At 41.3% G+C, this 18,379-nt stretch overlaps 1 protein-coding gene across 3 annotated transcripts in view; it reads left to right on the top strand.

Annotated features, from left to right (window-relative positions):
- ANO1 (anoctamin 1) overlaps nt 1-18,379 on the top strand; it is an 82,418-nt gene that overhangs the window by 45,570 nt on the left and 18,469 nt on the right. For 2 of the 3 annotated variants that reach the window (XM_052811413.1, XM_052811412.1), the window contains exons 7-15: nt 1,580-1,631; nt 4,337-4,402; nt 4,901-4,956; nt 6,505-6,546; nt 10,037-10,101; nt 10,667-10,801; nt 12,177-12,337; nt 16,122-16,204; nt 18,037-18,048. In XM_052811413.1, the coding sequence (XP_052667373.1) occupies nt 1,580-1,631; nt 4,337-4,402; nt 4,901-4,956; nt 6,505-6,546; nt 10,037-10,101; nt 10,667-10,801; nt 12,177-12,337; nt 16,122-16,204; nt 18,037-18,048 (672 nt within the window). The remainder of the gene's footprint in view (nt 1-1,579; nt 1,632-4,336; nt 4,403-4,900; nt 4,957-6,504; nt 6,547-10,036; nt 10,102-10,666; nt 10,802-12,176; nt 12,338-16,121; nt 16,205-18,036; nt 18,049-18,379) is intronic. The other variant, XM_052811414.1, reaches the window with a different exon arrangement.

An 18,379-nucleotide genomic window follows, 5' to 3' on the forward strand; every position in this document is an offset into this window, starting at 1 on the left:
AGGTGAGTTTGACCAGGGAAGGCAGGCGCAGCAGCGCAGAAATGGAAAAGGAAAAGACAAACATCGAATTGGTTTATTTGCGATACCCCATTTCACTTGAGATTGGAAAAAAGCATAGCTTTTGTTTGTAGACTTTATTTTATATGTCTAGCTATACAGTAAAAAAACTTGTAAGTACAAGAACCTTAAGGGAGCAAATAAAAGGTTAAAATTCATGACAACAGGCTGTCTGAGAAAGGTAGCAAGACAAAATGGCACCATAGGACAAGAGGGTGAGCAAGACTAACTGAACCATGGACTGAAGCAAAAGGAGCTCATAGCAGAGGCTGGGAGGAAGAGGAGGGATGGGGGTTTTTTAAACCACTCAGGGAACACTGGGCATATAACAATAATGCTGATAGTATGTTGCTTTGTTTGAAATCCCTGTAAATCACCCGGTAATAAAAGTCATATTGAATGTTTCCCAGCATCATTTTATCCTGCATGCATTTCTCTTTGTATTCTTGTTTCTTAAAGTTCTCTCCTGCCTCTTATATGTATTTTTAAACCACAGTGCAAATATTGACCCTTCGGCCTACTGCAAAACGAACAGGAATCTAGTCACTCCCTGTGAATCTTTGATGAATAGAAACTAAGCCAAAGACCTTTTACTTATTTAAAAAAAAAAAAAAATTATATAACTGGAAATCTCCCCGTGACAACCCTTTAACTCACTGGAGTTAGAAGACAACAACAGGCAGATGAGCTGCGGGGCTTGCCTCCTATGTCCTCGCTCACTTGCCTCCGTGAATTGGGCAAGCAGCAGCCGTGAGCACACGGATTAGCGAGCATCCCCAGGGAACCGGTCCACGACTCCCCAGACAGACCAGGCAAGGGGCAGCAGGTGCCTTTGCCCGTGGTTTTCCTCTGCTGCCCGCTCCCTGCCAGCCTCCCGCTTGCCTTACCCAAGAGCATCGCTGCGCAGGAGCGGCGCGGGGCGAAAGCTTGACCGCCCGGGCGGCGTGCTGAGATGTGCAAAGGTTATTAGACAACAAATGCAATAAATCGTAAAATAAATACGTCTGGTTTGCCAGTGAGGTCATGCAAGCTCAGAATTTTTAAGGTCAGCCTGTGTTAGTCCAGTTTCTGATGAACAGCTGTGTGCTGCGTACACGTTATGAGCCCGAAGCTCTTCTGAAGTCCTTGGGTCGAAGCCAGCTTGTGCCGTCGGAGGCGAGGGAAGAGCTGGCCCAGCACGCTGCCTAGGCCGGGTAGAAGAGGGCTTCTGGTCTTCGATCAATGTCTAATACGAGCAAAAATAGTGTTTCTGTTCTGTGAGTGGTTAGATGTAACCCTGTTTCCCCCCCAGTCAATTATCTTGGTAGCTGGGTATTTAGTTAAGGTTTTCTCTCTTGTACAGATAACTCAGCATGGAAATCTTTAAGCCCTGCTCTCCTGAATACCATGACTTTTATTAAAGAATGATGACTTCATCGACATCTTGGTTTTGCCAATATTTGAGCTGTATGCAAAAAAGATTGTGCTTTTCACTGGCAGTATCTGAAGTAACCCTTTCCTTTCTTTTATTTTACTTCTACAGGTCTATGAAATATTGAAAAGAACGACATGTACCAAAGCAAAATATAGCATGGGTAAGGAATTTTATTTAGCTTTAAGACCGATATCATTTTTAGGTATTGAAAAGAATTGCAAGTTGTAACTGGCTGTGGAGTTTAGGTTTTCCCCCTGCTCTCTAATTTGATGTATGTGAATATAATTATTTTATTTGGAAATTTAATTTCATTAACGTAGCTGTTTGGAACTTTTTCAAATGTGAATTTATAGATTCAACTCTAAATTAAATGGTAAGTGAGCATCTAGCCCCTCCAGATGTTAGTTACGTCATGTGCAGCAGGACTGGATGGTGATATAAACCAGTGGATAATACGTGCTCTGCTTCGGTTCAGTTTTACACTCACTGAAGCGAACGAGGGTATTACCATGAATTTCAATAACTGCAGCGAAAGTCTGTGGCTTGGCCCATTCCTTTTAAGTACGAACCTCGCATTTTTATCATGGGATGGCTTTTCAATGATCAGAGTGAGATGGTCTTAACTGATGACTGCCCAAAACACTGTCCTAAGTGGAACTGGGATTAACCCAGTGGAACGGCCAAGGACTAAGGCATGTACTGAAAGCTGGCCCATCTCTTAGCCCTCAAAACAGCTATTGCAAGTCACTGGGTGTGAAGTTTGTGCTGCCACAGCCAGTAGTTTTAGGATTTCAGCCTTAGGGCTTGTGTTCTAAGAACTGAATTTATAATACAGGTAAACACGAATTACAAATCAGGTCACCTTAAAGATTTGTTGGCAGCTTTTCCTGTTCAGCTGTTATATACTTATTTTATACGTATCGTGATATATAGATATGTACTTGACTGTGGGACCAAAGTTAACAAATAGTTAACGGTGAACCAAATTATATAAGGTGGAAGGCTGAATTCCCTCATACCCAAGCTTCTTAACAGACAAACAACAGAAACAAATTTGTATGAGAAAAGTGCATGGACATGGGAGAAAATTTTTGATAACTGTTGGAATCTGTTATAGCATTTATTTGCCTACAAGCAGTTAAATAAAACAATGGGAACTTGAATTACAGGTAGTTCTGTTCAATATTGACCCATCAGCTGCTTAGAAATACATCAAATAATAGAAGAATAATTATGCCAGAAATTATTTTCATGCTTTGACTCTTCGCTTGAAGTAACAACATACAATGTGCAATTGTTGAGTCCTTATATACACTAAATTTTGGTGTTCAGCCAGTATTAACAGAAGTAGTGTTTCCCTGTAGCATGGGAAATCCAAATTAATCTGTGGCTTTCAGGACCCTTTTCGAGTCTGATGCTGGATCATTTTCATTGGAAATTACGTATTTGCACTCTTGAAAGGGGAAGGTCATACAGCTCAGTTTGAATTCTTGCCTTGGAGTTGGTTACTCACTTGATTTTTTTTTTCTTTCTTTTTTTTTTTTTTTTTTTTTTTTGGTCCAGAAATGGGAAACACATTAGAGATTAGTTGAATAAGGCAGAGGCTAAAGGAAAGTAAAGTGTTAGGATTCCTGGATTGTTCTTCTACCTGAGACCGGCAAGGTCACACGGTATACCTAATAAAAATGTCATTAGGCCAGCCTGTCCATGGGTATATTCAGCATAACTCAATCGGGTCCTTTGTGTCCCAGCGCTGGAATGCTGGGTTACAACCCAGCAAAGGTTGCAAACAGATTTGAGCAAACACAGATAATGCTGCAACATTTCTGCCCAGCAGGAAAAAGGCGGCTCCCCAGTGAACATTGCAGTCTTTGTTATTTATTTTGCAAATTTGTGAAAATGTGAATCGGTCTTCGTTGTTAAATACTGATATGTAGAAGGGTACTATGCAGCCCTTCGGTTGGTCGTACAGCCAGCCCTAGAACAATAATTTATCTGCTCACTAGTTGTTTCTGCCAGAAGCGTGGAAACATTTGCAGACAATTCATAGTGCTGTATAATCTTAACTAGGACTTTGAAAATTAATGATACTGCAGGATACTGAGCACTCCTGGAGCAGTTCCTCCAGCAGGTGATTAGTATCTCAAAAATGTTAATGAACTTGAAAAATTCTCATTTCAAGAACAATCAAAAATGTCTCAGTGAACCTACAGCGAGCTGTTTGCTGGTTCATAGTCGCTGTTCCTTCAAATCCAGTCCCGCACTCTTTTCTTAGCAATGAACTGATGGGCAATATGGAGCACGCTGTAGCACATCATTTTTCTTTTCTTTTTCTAAGCCCTTTCTTTTAAATTCTCCACAATGACAGTGGCCAGGTATTTTTTTTTATGGGCATTAATCAGCTTAGCCTTGCACAAAGACAAGTACTTGACTTAGCTCTGATTCAGCACCCAAGACTGGTTCGTTGAATCCCCAAATGTATCCTCCCGGATAACACGACACCTTCAGATGTGGATAATACTCCATAATTGGAAGTAGCTATATTAACGCCAGCAGCTGCAGCAAGAACATTAGAGAAGTAATGTGCTACAGCCCTCAAAGGTCCGGGTCCAGCCAAGTGACCTTTGGGAACGGTGCAGCGAGCCGCAGTGTCGAAGAACCCCTCACCGTTGTGCTCCTCCAAACTTAGACGTTAATTCCTCCCCACCCACCCTCGCCTCCCATACTCTAGCCCCAAGTTAAGGAGTGATACCATACCTGGGAAGGCAGGGCTCCTCAAAGTCCCTCGTGCCGCATACATTTATAGATGAAGCATTAATTGCTTTCAGCCTCATGCATGTCACTAATAAACGGATGTGTAAACAGGGAAAGGAGAGGGAAGAAAGAAGGAAACTACCCTTTTAAATAAAAGACGAAAATGTGGTAAATATGGTAAGTATTACGCCAAGGTCTTCGCAAAGGCTTTCCCTACAATTTCTCTAATCAATCTGAAATCTGAATTCAAAACTTTGTGCGAATGATGTGTGCGTATGTGTGTTCCCGTATGCCATCAATTCCAGCCATATTCTTCTTGTGATCGAGCCTTCTGCTACACACTTTCAAATCTGCAGGCTTGCCCTTAAATCAAACTGACTTTTCAGAAAATGTAATTTATTTTAATGACTAATTTCAAGTCATTGGCTTCTAATTCTTGATTCTCAAATATATATGACTTCCTCTTGCTCTCTGCAGTTTTCCATTTCATAAAATGAGTCATGTTTAATAACCTATATGTTTAAAAATGAAACTACATGGAAAGGAATGAGATGGCAGAAAAATCATTATCTGACCAAAAGACTGTTATTTTGAGGGAAATCTCCAGGAAGGATGATAAAGTGAGACCGTCTAACCCCAAAATTGTAAATAGCTATTATGTCTTTATTTTTCAAGGTATCACCAGTCTGCTTGCCAATGGAGTTTACAGTGCTGCATATCCTTTGCATGATGTAAGTCATCTTGGAATATATTTTACATGTCTACTATCTGACACCAAGAAATCCTTAATGTGTTACGTATTGATGGCATCATCCCAAACACGAGTGGTTTGGATCCTGACTTCCTGCTCACTTGTATCACGACTGCAGTAACTTCTGCAGGTTGTTTCCATCATCCTGCTCGCTTTTAATGAATTCCCCACCTCTGTTCTACCTGTGGCGATCATAAGTGATGTTTGAACGTAACATTAGAAGAGTTGTTTTGGTGGCTTAGCAAATGAAATGCTTCTGTTATTTTCTGACCTTCTGCTCCCGAGGTCCCTGGCATCAGTGCTAGGAAACATATTTATTCCTGGGGCACCGAGTGGCAAGTTCCCTCATCCACATCCCCCAGCATCCCCCTTGCTCGTACAGAGACGTCAGTAGCTGTGCGTCCGTGCGATTGGTTGCCATTGGAGGAAAAACCATAAGCAAGAATTTGAAGTGACATATTTTATGGGACTGGATGTGACTGCAGACCTTCTTACTGATGAAATCTGCAGTTCAGTAAGATGTCAAGAGTGTGCTCAACTATAGTGTTCATTGAGAGGGTTAGAGAGAAGTAGGGATTTTTGGTGGCACTCGTACCCGAGCTGGGGATCCCCATCCTGCCAGAGGTGCACAGCAGTTGGATGCTGATGACATTTTTTACTTAGAAGTTCAAGGTACGACTAGAACCGACAGAGACACGCTTTTAGCTAGACCCTTAAAGAAAGGCTTGACAGATGTCAAGGGGACATGGCAGTCGCGCTGCTCACAATGTACTGGCTGCGTGAGCGTACAAGGGCCGTCGAGCCTGGTGCCGGTTTTCCAGCGTGGGATGTGAAGATGAAGTGTGTCTTCCTAGTTTTCTGCTCCCCTCACCCGTGCTGGTTTTATACAGGACTGCAAATGTTTTATCTTGGTGTAACTGAGACCAGAACAGCCTCTTTATCTGCCTGATGTTTATCATAAATGTCAAGCACTCTTAAACTACAGCAATATCACTTAGAAATCCAGAAAGGTTAAATAAACTTCTCTGCGTGTACTTGCCTCACGTCTCTAGACAGCTACTGATAGTCTTGTATACAAGTTATTTATTGTCTTAGTTTACTCCTTTATCGTGTTTAAAAATAGCTCCAAATTAAAACCTCAAATCTAATCAGCCCTGAGTGTTTGGAGAGTCTGGATAGGGATCAGCTCTCTCAGCTGGTCTCTTCTCGTGCAAGTGGACTGAGCTGAACCCCAAATACCGTGGCAATACCGCATCCTTTCCCTTGACATTTTTAGGCCACCTTTATCACTTATTCATTCCTTTTTCTCCAGTGACAGATATTATTACTCTTTCTTAATGTGCCTGATGACAGAAGACAAAGTGTGCTATGACAAATGAACTCCTAAAATACAGCATTATTTTACAGATTGCTTTTTCTGGTTTTGATGCATTAAGTGAGTGGGATACATGGGTATGCAAGATGCATAGCAGCTCTGGGGATGACTCACTCAATGATGCAGATTTTCTTTTTTTTTTTTTTTTTAAAGGGTGACTATGAAGGTGAAAACGTTGAACCTAATGACAGAAAAGTAAGTTGATACAAAGGGGGTTTAACACATTTGCAAGTCACCTGTTGGAATCTGGACGTTTGCCAAGATTTCACAGAAAATACCGCAAAAAGGCACTAAATGCCAAGCAGCAAAAGTACAGAAGTACTTTCCAGTGTTTAAATTTGCCCAAAATTGGAATGCAGTATGGATATGTATAAATTAGCAAGCTTGATAATGATACATTTCTTGCCATGTTGGTAAGAGTATTGACAGCATTTACGTATAACTCCTCCGAAAGTTCAGGTGGTGTAATTTCAGGCCAGCTCTGATGAGACTGTGCTCAGTCATATTCTGGTACCCGTATCTGACATAAATCCTACTTTGCTTGACGGCCAGCTCCGGTCTCAGCATTGCAACCTCTGCTGAATTAATGTGCTGCTGGGATCAGAATTTGGCAGCGGGGGGGGGGGGCGGGGAGGCAGCTGAAAACATAAGCATAAAAGTTATTGGGAAAGATAAAGATTGAATATTTATCAGAAATGAGACATTCTCAGCAAAGCTTTAATGCGCGCTGTTCAGCCAGAAACTGCCCTGTGGATGTGTACTGATGCATTGCATCACTTTTCACATAAGTCTGTGGTTTAAATTGTGTTTTTATTGTCTGTATACTGAAAGACATTTGTTCATTGTAGTAAAATGAATAAGAATTAGAAATTCTAATTATGTTTCATAAGAAAAAGCAAATTTTTCACCCTCTGCAGAAATGTTGATTTCTTAAATTCAGAGCGCAATTACTACTTACTCCCAATCACACTTCTCTAAAGAAGATAGGCTTTTTTTCTGTGTATCAGACAAAAACTGAAGAGGTTATGACCAGTTCTCTCAGGAGGAGCTACTAAATTGGGGTGCCATCTATGTTGGCCTTTCAGACTTGAAACTTTGCCTTTCCAGTTTGTTTCATGGTCCTGTCTCCAAAGAAATGCTGGGGACATGCAGGTCATAGGAAATGTAGATCTAAAGCTCTTCAGGTTGGTCATATAAAAATAGGTACCCAAAATTAAAGGTCTGCTGGGCCTTAAGGTGCAAATGGCTTATCAAAAGACAGCGACTGTTATTTCCCTCCCTCTATTGATTTGTGTTAAAAATACCATGTACCTGTTTATTTCATTATTAGGCAACACATTGCTCAACCAAAAATGGGATGAAAGTCCATGTTTTCTCAAAGCATCTGAATTATCATCTTCATTACTAACTTTTCAAACCTCCCAAATTCACTCATTTCAGAAGTTCACTGTGTGTTTGGAAATGTTTACCTTGGCTTTTGCCTTCCAGTTCCCTCAAATAATCTTTTGGTGTGTTTTGGCATGTCACTTCTGGTTTCTTGCAGCTTTCTTTAATCTAATCCAGTGCTAGGCCAGGCTTGTGCCTTTTTTAACAACAAAATTAAAGATTTGAGGCATAGAAATGAAGTAAATATTTAGGGCTAGTGCGCTGATCTCCTCTAATCATGTCTTTGAAGCTGTGCTTTGAATATCAGGCTGATAAATGTCAGGATAAATGAGATAATTTGTTTGTACTTTAGGCACAAATTTGGTTTGAAGTGTTGTACAAAACTGAAACATGGCACTGGTGCAAAATCTCCTTAGCTTAGTATTTTCCTGATATGCCTGACCAGCTGAGATCACAGAAAAGGAATCTAATTTCCAGCACAAATTTAGCTTGTAAAAATGAAGTAAAAAAATAATAGAAGGAGGGGTCTTAGCTAGTGTACATGGATGTTGAGATGTCCCAAACCATTAATTTTTTCCCAGACATCAGCAGCTGGCCTTAAACGTTTGGAAAACGTGGTTGAAAGAAACCTAAAGCAGAATAAAAATAAAATTTGCAAGAATGTTGCTGTTTAATAAAGGCCTGCCTTGAGATTTCAGTTTCTGCTCTTACTATTGTAAGGCAACCAATAAAGATTAATGATTTTGGGTTGCAGAGAGGAAAATCCACAGTCCACTTATATTTTTGATGTCATATTTCTGTAAAAGTAAAGAAGCTGTATTTTTTGAATGACTTGAACCATTTGCACGAGAACTACAGCAGTTCAGCTTGGAAAGTTTGTGTTAATGATTTGGCAAGAGAATTGCAAAACTGCTCTAGAAACGCTGTTCGCTGTACGACTTCTCTGTGATAAAATGGGAGAAGTAGGAATGGGTACGGGCAGCAGCAGGACTCCCAGTCTGCCCTTTCTTGCTTTGCTGCATTTCACTGGAGAAATGTAGGAGGCTGACATATGTCGAGTTTCTCATGGTAAAATAGCCTATGGATTTAAGCAGTAACATCCTGTTAGGTCTATTCTTCTATGAACAAGATTAATAATGTTGCCCTCCCTGTAATGATAACTGGTTTAGGTCTTGGTTCCCCGTTGCAGTTTCTTCCACAGCTGAGCTGATTGTGCAGCCCTCGCCCACCGATGGAGGTTTGTGTAACCAAGCTTCAAGTTTTCTGCCTTTTTTTTTTTTTTTTTTTACCCAAAGTTTGATGAAAAGAAATACCTCGGCAATAATCAGTTCATGCTCTTATATTTGAGGAAAAAGATGATGTTGTTGCCAGATGAATTAATGAAAACAGAAGTAACCATCAAAGCATCTCCTTGAAATATCAGTAGTTGGTCCAGGAACATCCTGTTAGCAAGTTCATGTCGCTGGGTTGAAGCAGGGAGAGAAGCAGAAAAGGGAGACCTGACTTCACAAGCAGAACCTGTAAACCTTCTCTTCCCCTTGTCCCACCTCAGAGGAGGTGATGGCTGGCTGGCCAGCGAGCACAGTTTGTCTTCTCCAGTATTTTTTGTACGCACACTGATTTCTCGTTCACTCTGTTAGCTGAACTGAATTAAGAAAAAAATCAGATCTGAGAAGCGCTATTTATGTATTTTATGAAGTAAACGATAAGTTGAAGGTCTCCGAGGAACCTATTTTTGTGAGGGATTCAATTTTATAAATTGCTAATGGGGATCATTGTTCTCCTTGGCCTATATCCTGACCAAAAGGATGAGTGGAAACCATTGTCGTCTTTTAGTTTAAAGCTGAAAAACTATTAAATACAGCCTTTAAGGCACCTCTGCACAGCACCTCTTGATGGATGCTGAATATTATAGTTTGTGTAGTGAAAACAAACCAGTTTATTCTAGTCTTTTTCTGTCTCGTAACTCAAAGCATATTCTTTTTTCATACCCATTCTGCTGGATACCTCCTACGGATCATAAAATCGGGACTCCTCTCCCTGTCCCTGCTAGAGTTATCCATCAGTCCAGTTGCTGAAGAGCCTTTTAATATACTGGAATTCATCACTGTATTATAGTGTGCCAAATGATCAAATTTGTTTTTAATACTTAATGCAGACCGCGTGTATTGGCAGATTACGGGTTGAAACCACAAAGCGGTGAGACTGGATCCGCTGCGTGAGCTCTGCAGTTTGCTGGCACCAAAGGAGAAAACCCTCGCGTACGCGGTGCTTTAGCTTTCGCCTTTCTGTTTTACAGCTCCTGTGTGAGGAGTGGGCGAGCTACGGCGTCTTTTATAAATATCAGCCGATTGACCTGGTGAGGTGAGAGTTCAGCCCTCCGTGTCGTGTTTCCACGGGGCAGCGCTGAAGCTGTGCACAGCGATGCTCGGGTGGGTGTCCCTGCGGGGATGCTGCCCTCGGTGCCACCCGGGGGACTCCGGAGAATGGGAAGTTCACTGGGGGAAAAGGAGTTTTCTGTGGGTTTAGAAACACGCTGATGTATCCCACCTAGCGTGAAAGCTTGCAGGGGACGTACTTTTAATGAATTTTGTTTGCTCGTGGTGAGAGCTGAGACTCGTTGGAGAAGATGAGGTGGTTTTTTAAGAGGATTAGCTCACAGAAGATCCAAAGATACAATTTACACAGCAGAAACACGGAGGAAAAACATGGTTAGTTGGACTGACTTGCTTTCATGGTGCCTGTATCTCTGGATTAACTCCAAGCATCATGAGAAAGAGAGTCTTCTGAGAAGAAAGAAATTCCCACAGGTCATCAGAGCTTACTTGTCTGTGCTTAATCCAGCTGTGATTCGTAATTTTAGCCATGTTATATTTTAAGAAATAGGAAACATGTCTCTCTCTCATTTCTTTTTTAAACTTTATTTCAGAAAATACTTCGGAGAGAAGATCGGACTATATTTTGCCTGGCTGGGAGTTTATACACAAATGCTTATTCCAGCTTCAATTGTAGGGATTATCGTTTTCCTATACGGCTGTGCAACTGTGGATGAGAATATACCAAGGTAAAATAAATAAATAAATAGATTCTGTTATTTGAGGCAACTAGAAACTCAAAGTAAAACACTGCCTTTCTCTAGAAATGTTTTGTCACTAATACCTAGGGCGAGCACAGCTGAAACTGGGGCTCCCAGTTTCTAGGGGTTGCCCTGTGCCACCCACAGCCCGACACCCCAGTCCGTCTTTGCTGGCTGTGGTTTCCCGGCTCTGTTTGCCAACTGGCACTTGCCGGAATACGGTGTGCTCCCACCGCTCTCCCTCCTCTCGCCCTGCACGCTTTGTCTTTTGGAAGCTGTGCTTAAAATGAAGCCACCTCTGCAGGGATGGGGAAGTTTGCAGTCCCACCAATTTCTGCTTCCAGTAAGCGATGGAGTGCTACCAAGGGCTGAGAGTGGGCAGCAGAACTGCAGCACATTTTTAAATCGTTAGCATTTTTTGTTCATATTACTTGTGGAGTTTGCACTGATGTACTAAAAATAATTCTTGGCTGGTTGCTCAGGTAGTTGGTTGTTTTTTTTTTTTTTCTCCTAACTCAGATCATTATGTTAAAACAAACCAACAAATTACTGCTAATGATAGGTTTAGTGCTTCCCATCATAAAATGCTGAGGAGGGCATTGTGTGACATAAAGATGAATCAAGAATATACATGCCTAAAATAAGCAATTTGGTCACATTAACAAAATCTTGATGTCCTCCTATTTTTAATTTTTTAGTAGGTTTTGTATTATAATATTTTTGAAGCCCTATGATTTTGCATTATTTTTTCATCATCAGCTGCAGATGAAAATTACATAGTTCGTACAACAACCATGAGCCCTGAGTAACAGAGCAGATAATGGATATCGAAAAAATAGATATTTTTTCTGTTCATGAAGATTGCTTTGTACTGCCTCCAACAGTTGAAGAAAGTCAAAGGGAGGGTCACTGTTGCTATTTCACAGATGGAGTGCATAGAAGATAAATTGGTTGAACTCCAGTCTCTTGATACTCAGCACTTCCCTTGTACCTTATCTATTGCTGTAGTTAGTATTTCAAAACAAGAATTATTTTTTTTTTTTTTTTTTTTACTGTAAGATCCTATAGTAAAAAGCATAGAGCCTTATGCCTCTCATAATGCTCTCTTTTATTCCCTGGAATAGACGTAGGGCTGGGAATGGAGGGAGAGAGCAGCTTCGCGTGAGGATTTCAGCCCCTACAATGGTGTAGGTTCCGAACAGAGCTGCTCGCTGGGGTGTGAGCTGGGAAGCACTGTGAGGGTGGTATCTGATGGTCCTACAGACCAGAAACAGATACTGTGCAGAGGAAAAAAGATCATCGGAGCATGGAAGATGGAGCCGTACTGACAGTGCTTTGTCCGTATCTTGTGGCTTCGTTGCAGTATGGAAATGTGTGACCAGAGAAACAATATCACCATGTGTCCCTTATGTGACAGAACATGCAGCTACTGGAAGATGAGCTCCGCTTGTGCGACTGCTCGCGCAAGTCATCTGTTTGATAACCCTGCAACTGTCTTCTTCTCTGTCTTCATGGCTCTCTGGGGTAAGAAGATATATGCCTTCATGTTAAGTTTTTAATTATTTAAAATACAACAGGAAGAAACAGAAGAGATAAAGCAGTGTATTTGTACTCAGGCAGTTAATTATATAAAGAACTTCTCTTTTTTTTTTTTTTTTTTTTCTTTCCCATGAAACTGTCACCCCCAAATTTATATTCTGGACTGAAGGCTAAAATACAAAAAGTTGCTCAAGATGAATATCAAATGAAATTGTTAAGCATCTGTCATAAAACTGCTGCATGGTATGTCAAAATTTCATTAACAGGATTGCACAGCTTGCCAAAAAAAAAAAAATATCTATTTGCAGAGCCAGCTTCCACTTTAGAACATTACAGAAGAAATGTATTAATGTACTCTGGGGTCACGGGGAGGGCTCCACAGGGAAGTGTAATGGCCTTTAGCGTCTCAGGACAAACCAAGATTGATTCTTGAGTGTGCTCCGAGATGCAATTAAGTTTATCAGCAGGCAGACATCATGCATGCGGACCATGAAGCGGGAGCAGTGATGTTATAGGTATTTTTTCTGAGGCCGACTGCTCCTGTAGTTTGAGCACGTCACTTAACCTTGCTTGGCACGTCTGTAGAACGTGGTTAAAAACATTAACCCTCTCATGAAACCTTTGTGAGTGTCTTCAGGAATGGTTATCAAGGGCTTTTCTCCTCCCTGCTGGAGGAGGGATGGAGACCTCCTTGCTCGGGCACCCCAGCACCAGGCATGGGTGCTGGAGGAGGGGAGCCTCCCGTCGTCCTCGCTGCGGCCAAGAGGGCCTCTTAAGGCAAAAGGGAACCCATGGGCTCCAAAACCCATGTTTGTAACTGGGACCTCTATACAGAGAGGCTACAGAGAATAAGGAAATGTGCGTTATTCCCCCCAGCTTTGAAGTTTGATAGCCACATACTCCCAGCATCAGTGAGAGCAGCACAAGATGATGTTTGCCCCTCCTGTACGCCTTGTTGCGAGTTAGCAAATAACTTGTTTTGGATTATATTTAATCCTAAAAGCATAGCCCGAGTTTTTATTTGTTCTAGTATGTAGGGAACCATTCATACATTAATATTCATCTGAACTGATCTCAGTACAATTCAACATAAATCAATTTAGAGCAGTGCCTTTTTGGCCAGGGTCTCTGTTTGAGATGACTATGTTTTAGGTGCAATGCTAAGAACTCATGATCAAGTACTGTAAGGAAAAGGACAAGGATGGTCCAGCGGAGGGATTTTGGGAACGGTGGGGAGTCGGGAGTGCTGCATGTTTGGAGGGAAAGCTAGGAAATGTGGGGAGGTTGAACGCGACCAGCTTTGCAGAGAGGAGAGAATACTGTCTTACAGATCATCTTGCCATGTAGCATATAGGGAGAAATGTGATATACCCCAGAGCAGGGTGCCATGTCAGAGACTTTAAATAGTGTGATTCTCTCACGTGGAGAGTCAAGTATCGATTTCGGTCTCCCTTATTTGTCATTATTGTGAACCCCACGTGGATCTCGGCACATAATACTCTGTTGTCCAAAAAGTAACTCTGTTTGCCTCCCTTTACCTTAGCAAAAAACTATGAGTCCCTCCATCCATTTTTTACGTTCTTGGGCAAAGTAAGGCAGATTGGCAGAAGCCAGTTTCTGTGCTCTCTACAAAATCAGGCTTAATATCTGAGATGCTAGTTTTGGAGTGGGATGTGAAATTCCTCAAGTTCTTCGGGGTCAACATGAAATTTTATTGTGGTACAATACCATATAAAATAACGTTGTTTCAAAAAGTTCTTTTCGAATTGGGAAAATTGGAGATTTTTCCACGTCGTTTTGAATTTGCGTTATTGAAAATTTCATTTCTAAAGAAATTGTTCAAAACAATTTTAAAAAAATCAAACGAGCACTTTATTTTTTAAGGAAATGGTATCAACAAAAATTGGCTGTCTCCAAATGTAGGCACACAGATAGCCTCCAGTGCCATTTGTGAGCGCCTCTGCATGTAGTGAGAAGGTTTGTTAGGTTCACATACAGTTGAAGAGTTGAGGCACACCCAAGTAACCTGCTCAGGTGACCCAGGGCATCCTTAGCATAGCAAGAAAATTAGCCCAAGTTCAGGGGTGTTATTGTGAGCAACCGTTTGGCCAGGCTTTCTCTGTATGGTGGTAGTATTGTAACGCCCTGGAGAACTCCACTCACGCAAGCGTTAAAACAGCTATAGCACCGAACCTGAGCCCCGGTCAGAAGTTCAGCATTAAACATGGACTGTGGCCCAGTGCGGTTTGGTATTAAATGGCATTAAAAATTTCAGAGAATCCAGATAAGATCATCTGGACAGTAACCTTTTGGAATTTTTAAGCTCCGCTTATGCTTATGGACCCAGATGAAAAATGAAAATGCGGGTACTCTTGGCAAAGCAGCGGTGCATCTCTACCTGGCATGTTCACCGAGGGCTTTTGGAATGAGCTGGCTGTGTTTCAGATGCGAGTCTTTTCATTTTGCATTGTTGTAAGTCAGTGCCACGGAAGGATTTCTAGTAGCGCTGACAAACGACTTCTCGTTCATTTTCTGTATTTCTTGCTGTACATGGAAGCTGCAGATCCCGGCACGAGAACTGCCGGCAGCAGGGAGCGGGGAGGCAATTCCAGGACCGTGACACAGACCCTTTTAAGATATAGCTATGGCCATCCCAATTTACAGGAAGCCTATGGCTTGTAAAGGGGCTCAGTTGTAAATTTTGCACGGGAGGGTTTCGGAGTGAATGTTGTGACTCCAGCCTGGTTCCAGTCATGGGGATGTCCTTTCCTCTCTATTCAACTTTCTTACCCTCTCCCTGGCTCTGGTTTTTCTGGATATGAATGTTTCTGAGCACATCTGTTAATACTCACTGCGGGAAACTCCCTTGGGAACACCATTTCTTGGTAGACTTGCCTCTTTCATAATCACTTATTTATTATACAGCACTGGTGTATTCCCAGCATCTAAATATGTCCTCTGAGAACTTGCTTGGTCTCAGGCAGATAGACTGATATAGACCGGGATCATTTGTTGTGACTCAAGAATTGCTTTAATGAGGTTTCTTTTCTGTAAGTCCTCTCCATCAGAAAGAAAATGGCAGTGTTTCTAGTGCTAAAACCCCTTAAAGGCTTCCTCTTTAACAGCCTGCCCACCTGCAGTTTTCACACTGGCGTGAGTGTTTGGGTTTGGGTGTGATGATTAGAGCTAACCATACTATTATGACCACTTGGTGGAAGTAATTATAACAATATAAAAATGCTTTATCTTGATATCTTTGAGGGAATAACTATCCTATCAATACAAGGCTAATTAAATCATTCATATTTTGTATAGATGAAACACGGGTTTATTTGGGCTTATGGATGGATTATATGCAGTTGAAGACCAACAATATCATTAGTCACACATACAATACTTAAGTAAGTTTGGGTGTCTGCCTTTCTTACACCCGTTAAAAAACTGGAGGCATCTCTCTACATGAAGCTGTGGATGTAATAAATGCCCTTTCTTTCAGCTTGCCTAGATAAAAAAGTTTGGCTCACTAGCACTGTTAATCGGTATTTCCCAGACAGACATTACTGTCAAATAAAAGAGTAGCAAAAATGAAGTTATCCTGGCCCAGTATATATGATATCACACCTGCTGAAACCTTTTGGAGGCAAGAGCCTGCAGACGTACAGCAGGCAATGCGGAGCATGGCCAGCGTGCCTCTTAAGACAAATCCCAGAGACTGATGTGATTTTTTTTTTTGTAAAATGTTGAAATAATTGTTGAACTGTTGTTTCAGCTGCCACCTTTATGGAACACTGGAAGAGAAAACAGATGCGTCTCAACTACAGGTGGGACCTGACTGGGTTTGAAGAGGAGGAGGTTTGTCCTTTCAGTTCTGACTCTTTGACTTCCACCGTGGCGTTACCGATAGCTCCTTGCCCCGAGCCCATAGACGTTGCCTCACAGGGAACTGCTCTTGGGGCGGTTCCGTCATTTAGAAGAAAGGAAAATCTCTGTACATGAACGATTTGAGGGTTTTATAGCAAGGGTATGACTAGTATGTCTTGTTGCCATAGAAATGTAATTGTATAACCACAAAAACTTTTTTTTTTTTTTTTGAAGTGTGTAGTCGGGTCACACCTAGCAGCGTAGGCATGGAATGTACAGCTCAGACCTTACTGCTGGGCTGATGTCAGGGTGCTAACAACTAAGGACCTCATTCATTTCATGCTGCTGTAAATCAGAAATGAATGTATTGAAGTTGATAAAGTTACAGCACTGTAAAAAAAGCACTGAAAAATTCCTATTAACTTTAATGATGCAGGATCAAGCCATGACTTGGAAAATACCTAAGAAAATATTGCCAGACATGTGGGCTTGGGGCACTGGGAGGGACACAGTGTGGGAGTGTGGGGGGATGGACACAGTGCTAAAAAAAAATATCCCTAGCCAGGTTTATATTAAATGTGCTAAATAGCATGAAGGGGAAAAGGGCTGAATCTGTATGAAAAAAAGGTCTTAAAAATCAATGGAGTTTTAGAAGGAAAGGAGGGAACATCCTCAGCCAGCTGAGAAGCTGTATCCCACCTTTTTGGGTTTTAATTTTGTCACTTTACAAAAAAGGAGACGCCTTCCTAGACCATAACGCAGTCCCAGCCCCGACAGCCTTGCCCTGGACCGTACTGTGGTTCTGAGGCGGCGGAGGCTTGCAGGTCCCTTCCATTTTCCCATCGTATGCGACGAGCCGTGCTGCGAAAACCCCGCTGTGGGATCTGAGCTAGGACCCACGGGTTGTACAGGCGTTTGCTGCTTTGTTTGCTGGCCAGCTGGCTTTTTGTTTTTTTTTTTTTTACTGTTGTTATTATTAAAAGAAGTATGACCGCCCTTGTCATATCTCTAGATGTTCTAAATAGATACACAACAAATATTGCTCATGTGAAACAAAAACCTCACCAGCCCTGGGTTTAACACTATGCAGCTTGATGAGCCTGGCACAGTTACTGTTCCCCTCACCTCCAAAATCTTTCTGCTTGAATTATCTCCTCTTAATATGTTTATCTCCTCCATAATATATTTAGGCACACTATGCTAGCAGCCCCTATGCTATGTGCTTTGCTAGATCATACCTATTTTACTGGGAGAGAATATAGGGATTTATTTCCTGGATACTGTACTGCTCTTTTATTTTTGGTAACTTGTTGTTAGCATACATGAAAGTAGAAAGGATTAACTGTATCTTTCCAGTGTCTGTCCCCTTCGTGTCTGAGTTCAGAGCTCTTACACAGCTAAAACAGCAGCTGTTAATAAAGTATATTTTATTCTTTGTTTTGTGTAGTCAATGTTAGGTAATACAGTGATGGGTTTAGCAAAGAATTTAAGCCCCTCTTATTTCTGATTGGGATGAAACTTAAGCTAGTATCATGTTGAAGAATCAGGGTTTCAAGTGAAATACTAAAACCCAAAGTGTCTAATCTTCTGGTGTTTTAGGGACACCTAGTTCATACAATACTTATAGTAATGTTAATAAATGTTGTAGAACATGAGTAGAGTGATTTTCTCTGGTAGTGTCTAGCCATCCACTGTGCTTATGTTTGTTTCATGTAATTTAAAAAATATAAATCCAATATGATCTGCAACAGTTCAGTAATCAAATTTTTGTTTTTTTGTTTTTTTTTTCCTTGGTTTTCGTGTTTTTTTCTGGTTTCCTGAAGGAGGCAGTCAAGGTTTGGAAAACATTTTTTTTTTTAATTGCTCCTACCTTTTTTATTACATGTCTACTGATGAATGCCATCTTTTGATCTCCACCTCTTCTTTTTCAAGCATCAGATTTTCTTTAGATCTCCCACTGATTGCTTTGCCTTTACACCCTCCCCCTCTCCACTTGTTCAGACATTTTTCAACTCCGTTCTGTTTCCCATCCGATGCATAATTGTGAATTCTGAATCTTTTGTGAATGCGTAATTATCATGAATTCTGAATCCGTGAATCTTTCTGAATCTTTTGGCTGTCTCTTACTTCTGAGTGTTTCCTACACCCTCTCCTTCAATGCACACG

This window comes from Harpia harpyja, chromosome 16 (assembly GCF_026419915.1).
Source record: "Harpia harpyja isolate bHarHar1 chromosome 16, bHarHar1 primary haplotype, whole genome shotgun sequence".
NCBI lineage: Eukaryota > Metazoa > Chordata > Aves > Accipitriformes > Accipitridae > Harpia > Harpia harpyja.